The following is a 5,996-nucleotide window of genomic DNA, read 5'->3' on the forward strand; positions in this document are numbered from 1 at the left end:
AAAAAAAAAAAAAAACTGGGTTGGCATCAAATCTTGTCCCTCCAGAGAGTGAAAGGGGTTCAGGTCTGTTTTACTGTAAACCAAAAGAACCCAGAGCAAGCAGCCTACATGGAGGCTGGTCCCACTCCCCTTGGTTGTACTAGTGCCCCCCTTTTTTAAAAAAATTATGTTTATTGAGGTAATGCTCCTTCCCACACTGTCTATTTTAGGGGTATAGGGTCACATAGCCGCAAATGCAAACTATCTCACCACACCCACCAGCAAAGCACGGACAATCCTCCTCCTGAGGCCACTGGGCCCCTCCCTTTTTGCTCCTGGCCCGGTTCTGCATTCAGAGTTCAAGGGTTTATTTTGCTGTTTGGTTTTGGTTTTGTCCGTTCCTTTGCCTTTTTTTCCTATTCCACATGAGTAAAATCATTCAATATTTGCCTTTCTTCTTTTGATTTGTTTCACTTAGCATAATCTCCTCCAGTTCCATACATGTTATAGCAAAAGACAAGATTTCCTCTCCTCTTTTGATATAGCTGAGTAATATTCTATTGTATATATAAGCCACATTTTCGTTATCCTGTTGACACCTGTTGCTGGGCACTTAGGTTGTTTTCATCACTTAGCTATTGTAAAAGGTGTTGCAATGAACACAGAAGTGTCTATATCCCTTTAAATTAGTGTCCTTGTATTCTCTGGGTAAATACCCAGGAAAAGGATTACTGGATCATATAGTTTTTCTACTTTTAATGTTGGGGGAACCTCCATACTATTTTTTTTAAGATTTTTTACTTATGCATACAAGAACTGAGGTGCAGGCCAGAGATGCAGAGGTGAGAGGATTCACCAGAGACAGAGTGGGGAGCAGAACAGGCAGAGCCACTGAAATACACTGCTGAGGGGAGCAGCAGGTGAGACAGGTGAGGCCTGCTGCACCATGCAGGTCAGCTCCCAGGCCGGGGATCAAACTCCTGCTGCCAAGCTGGGTAAAGCTTTATAGCGGTGACTTTAACCCCTGCGCCACCAAGGAGACCCCCATACTATTTTCATGGGTGCTGGACCAGTCTACATCCCCACAACAGGTTCCTTTCTTCTGTACCCTTGCTGAGACTTGTTCCTGGTTATTTTGATATGGGTCCCTCTAACAGTGTGAGATGGGACCTCACAGTGGTTTTGATTTGCATTTCCCTGGTAAGTGATGATGAACATTTTTTCATGTGTCTGTTGACCATTTGTATGTCTTCTTTGGAAAAGTGGCTACTAAACTCTTCTGCCCATTTTTTGATTGGGTTGTTTTCTTGTTGTTGAACAGTATGAGTTTCTTTGAAGAACTTGTATTTTTTTTTAAGATTTATTTATTTATTCATACAGAACTAGGGTACAGGCCAGAGATGCGGAGGGTGAGAGGATTCACCCAAGAAAGAGCGGGGAGCAGAACAGGCAGATCGACGAAGTACACTGCTGAGGGGAGCAGCGGGCTGGTCAGGAGAGGTCTGCTACGCCATGCGGTCACCTCTGGGGCAGGCGAGGATCGAACACATGAGGAAGTGGTTTAAGCTTCTTTGTGCTGTGCTTTAACCCGCTGTGCCACCAGGGAGGGCCAGAACTTGTATTTTAACACCTTGTTAGATGTATGTTGTGCAAATATTTTCTCCCATTCAGCAAGGTGTCTTTTTGTTTTAATGATAGCTTCTTTTCCTGTGCAGAAGTTTGAAGTTTGTTGTTTTTTTTTTTTTTGTCTTGTTTTTAAATATCCACAAGGACAGGTTTATTAGACAAGAAAAGGGAAAGGGAAGAAGATGGGCCTGAGTGGGTGGGGCTCCTCTCTTACCCATGCTCACACCCTCAGACACAAGTAAGTGGGCGGCAGGTGCTGCCCCTGAAAGGGGCAGATTTGTTAAAAGAGACACCTACATAGTCACAGGTGGGCAGTCTTGGGTGGGGCTGCCTCTGCTGCTTTGCAAAGGAGACGCTTGGTGAAGGAAAACGCAGGCACAGTCATAGGCGGGCAGAAGAGCTGCCTATGTAGAAGACTTTTAATTTGATGAAGTTCGTTTATTCTTGCTTTTATTTCCCTTCTCACTGTAGTCAAGTCCCTAAAGACATCACTGAATCAACTGTTATGGAGTGTTCTAGCTATGTTTTCTTCTATGTATTTTATGGTTTCAGGTCTTACATACAAGTCTTTGATCTAGTGTGAATTATTTTCTTCTTTATGGTGTGATAATGGGTTATTTCATTCTTTTCATTCTTTCGTATGTGGTTGTCCAGTTTCACCACAATTTGTATGGAACCACAAAAGACCCCACACAGCAAAGCAATATAGATCACAGATTTAATACAAAAACTATAACACAGTGATAGCCAGATGGAAAAGATGCACAAGGCAAAGTATGGGGGAAAGGCCTGGAGCTTCAACCCCTCTCCAAGAGCACCCTTCTCCCCCAAAGCTTTGTATGTTCACCAACCCAGAAGCTCCTAAGACAGAGCCTTTTCATTGTCCACTCCCCCACCCAATTTTCTCTTCCTGTTTCTATCAAGCTGGAAGTTCTGGGACTGAGCCAGACCCCAGCAAACCTATTGAGAGCAAGAGCAGTGAGTGGTCCTGTGTTCTTTGATGTCCACACACCCACAACGACCAAATGTTTTCCATCAGGCATCTAGTCCAGACAAAGCAGAGGCCTGTGGCTTTCAAATACAAACCAGTGTTCTCCTCTATGATGCTGAAGCAGACCCTGGAGGTCAACCCTCCAGTACTGACAACTAAGGAATCCGAAGAGATAGACCAAATCTCAAAGGTTCAAGTCTTCACCACTTTCCAGCTACTCATCATATTTGCTCCATAAGTCTGAGAAGTGTCCACAACAAACCAAACCTACTTATTAAAAAAAAAAGAAGTTTAACTGCCTTCACTTAAGGATTATGTTTCCTGACAAAACTATTCTTATAAATGTCCTCAAAGTTCTATTATCATATAATTATAATTTCTACACAGCTATTTATACGTGTGTGTTTGGAAGCCAAAAATTGAAGCTTTAATTACTTTTGCACCTACTACTAAAACAAGCTGAAACAAGATAACTTTCCACAAAGAATTCATTTTAAAGATTCTGGAATCCTTTTATTTGATGTCTTCTCAAAGCTCCAATCAGGTGAGAGGAGTTGAGCAAAATACAAGTTTAACATATACGGTCATCCTCAGACTTTTAGAGGGGTAAATTAATAAAAGAAGAAAAAAAATACCACACAGCATTTTCTTTTCCCACCATAATTTTTCAATTTTCTTTAGAGAAATGCCAGCCAATAACTAATTTGAACCATATCCTTTGTTATCCCAAAGGGAAGAAGTACACAAATGGCTTTAAAGAACAAATGTTAATGAGAGCTTAGGGGGAAAAAAAAGTAAGTGGCACTTTGGTTTCTCTTTAGCATAAAACAAAATTCTCTTCTTTAAGGCTATTTGTATGGGTGGTGTAACAACATGGACAGAATCCATTAACAAGAAAGTAAAAGTCCAGCCAAACTAGCACCTTGAACTGGGGGTGTCCTGGGTGTTTCACTGTTCTTATCATGGAACTGGTATCACAAACTCATAGACTTCTAAGCACCCCAATTTCAAACAAGAGAGGCAAAAATGCAAAGTTACAGAAAAGGAGTTTGTTATACATCTTCTTGGTTTCGAGGAGGAAAATAATTCCTTTCAAAGTAAGTACACAGCTTTTACAATTTTCAGGAGTGTCTTTTCCACCAGACACACGGCTGGCGTCTTTTCTGCCTGGTACAACACCACATCTAAATGTTTCTAGGACAGACCTATATCTATCCACAACATACAATCATGAAAACCATGAGCTTGAAAACAATTTATTTCAGAGAACAAAGTGAACTATGTGATATGACTTTGAAACACTGAGCAAAAACTAAATGTTTATATGCTAACATACCATGCTGGGCATGTGCAGCATTTTGAATTGTATTTTCGAGTAAGTGTCTGACGCAGGCTGTTGTCCTAGTAGATTTTGGCAGGCACAGGCTAGGGCCACAGAACACCTTTGTTCATGCAAAGGGACAAGCCACCACACAGAGAACAGGAATGACCTATGTCAGATGAAACCATCTCTTTTTTGAGGAAAAGCATGAAGCATTTACAAAACATCTCATTTTGCTACACATTTGTACTATGAGCAAATTAATTTACCTCACTGTGAAAAACACAACAGGCTTTCAGTCTATATACCATTTTACCATCATAACATGTATTATCCAATAAGGACATTATTTTACAGACTTTGGTGTACACAATAGAAACTTCCCATAGCAATGAAAATAATTTTGGATAAATCGCTCAAGGAAAACAAAGGATTCCCATGTCTTAAAAGCAAAAAAAAAGGACTGGCCTTTCTTATTCATACACTATCAAGCATATACATCAAATATGTGCAAAATCACCTAAGAGGTGGTTACAATGCTAAGTCTGCCTCTGAATGGCTAGTGAGCTCATGTTTTCCCATGTCATAATTCTAAACTGTATTTGTTAAGCTGTATTTCATCCTTGAAATCCCAAGTCTGCACCTTGGACTGCTAGGGGATGGATGATTTACTTGAGACATATGGGGTCACAGTATAAGCCCTTTGCTCTCACAAAATCTAAAGCATGCTTCTCAACAAGATTCTGTACACATAAAAGAAACACATGGCACGTCTTTACCATCCTCCCTGGAGAAGCCTAAACATCTCCAGAAGAGCCCTTCTCCCTTCCAATCCATAAACCGGAATTATCCTCAGAAAGGAAAGGGGCTGGATCAGTTGCATCGGGCACACTAAACAGGAGAGTTCCAAAACTTTTTCAGTTTCAATTCATGTCAAAAATGCCTGAGGTTTATTCAAACAACAGACACAGGCAAAAACCCAGACCACTGCCTAGGTGGGTCATTTCAGCGGCAAACTAGAAGGAATAAGTTGGCAGTGAAGTATCAGTTTCCCTCAAGAGTCCTCATTCTGGCCAATCTGCACCACAGGGCCAGGTCAGTTCAGCATGAAATGCGAAGTATGCCAAGGCAAGAGTGACCCACCAGTAACCAAGATGTGCAAGGACCGGGCTGTTCCTGCGCCTGGGAGGCATCTGGGAGGATAGCTGGACAGCAAGACAATGAAAAGCTCCCTGGTGGCCACTAATTCAGCAAGGGCGGGGGAGAGGCGGAGGGAAGGAGAAGGGGAGGTGAGCGAGCGCTCTTCACGCCCAAAGCTCCTGTCAGTGACCGCCTGCCCAGGGCGCGGGGCGCGCGCGGACCTCAGCCTCGGCCTCCAGGTCCGCGGTCCCGGTGGGAGGGAGCCCCAAGAAAGCAGATTTTCTCCGAAAGAAAGGAAACTTCCTGGTTTGGGCATTATGGGTAGGGGGCTGGCGCCCTCCCCCACCCACCACAGGTATCCGCACGGAGTCCAGGGGCTGAAGGAAGGAAGCGGCCCCTCCCTGCGCCGCAGGAAGAGGTGGGGGTCACGGAACCGGGACCCCGAAGAACAGCCTAAGAGAGGCTCCCCAACGTGTGGGGACTGGGCGCTCCACTCCTCCGGCCAGGAGCCTGGTCCCGGAGCGTCAGGGTGTCAAACTTAGCACCGCAAGCGCGGCCTGGCAGGGACACTGAGGAGTTGTCTGGGTAGCCCCAACCGGGAGGGGTCCTGGGAAAGGGGGCGGGCGGAGGCAGGGGACACTAAAGGATAGGAAAGGAAGCGCCTGCAGAGATGGAGGAGCTGGGCAGGAGACCGTGCGGTGGTCGGCGGGCGGGCGGGCGGGGGCCGCTGAGGACCGGCTCCCGAGAACGCGCGGGCTGCACGCTTCAGCCAAGTCGGGCTCGCCGACGAGGCCCTCGCCACTCACCTTCCTGTGCTTCTCCTTGTAGGGCAGCGCCAACCAAGGCATGTCCCGCACGAAGTCCTGCCACTGCCGCTGGTCCTGGTCCGAGGACACGAAGACGATCTCCAGGCGGCGCCGCGGGTCGGGCTCGGCGGCC

The 5,996-nt window shown here is 45.3% G+C and overlaps 1 protein-coding gene across 1 annotated transcript in view; it reads right to left on the reverse strand.

Annotated features, from left to right (window-relative positions):
* The window catches only part of NXN (nucleoredoxin), a gene marked incomplete at its 5' end in the record, with an annotated part of 147,036 nt that extends 141,041 nt beyond the window's left edge, over window positions 1-5,995 (reverse strand). Inside the window, one exon of the mRNA XM_004685142.2 lies at window positions 5,864-5,995. Coding sequence (XP_004685199.1) covers window positions 5,864-5,995 — 132 coding nt within the window. The remainder of the gene's footprint in view (window positions 1-5,863) is intronic.
* Window position 5,996: the final 1 nt, after the last annotated feature.

Source organism: Condylura cristata, unplaced genomic scaffold (assembly GCF_000260355.1).
Source record: "Condylura cristata isolate star-nosed mole 26May11 unplaced genomic scaffold, ConCri1.0 scaffold00017, whole genome shotgun sequence".
Lineage (NCBI taxonomy): Eukaryota > Metazoa > Chordata > Mammalia > Eulipotyphla > Talpidae > Condylura > Condylura cristata.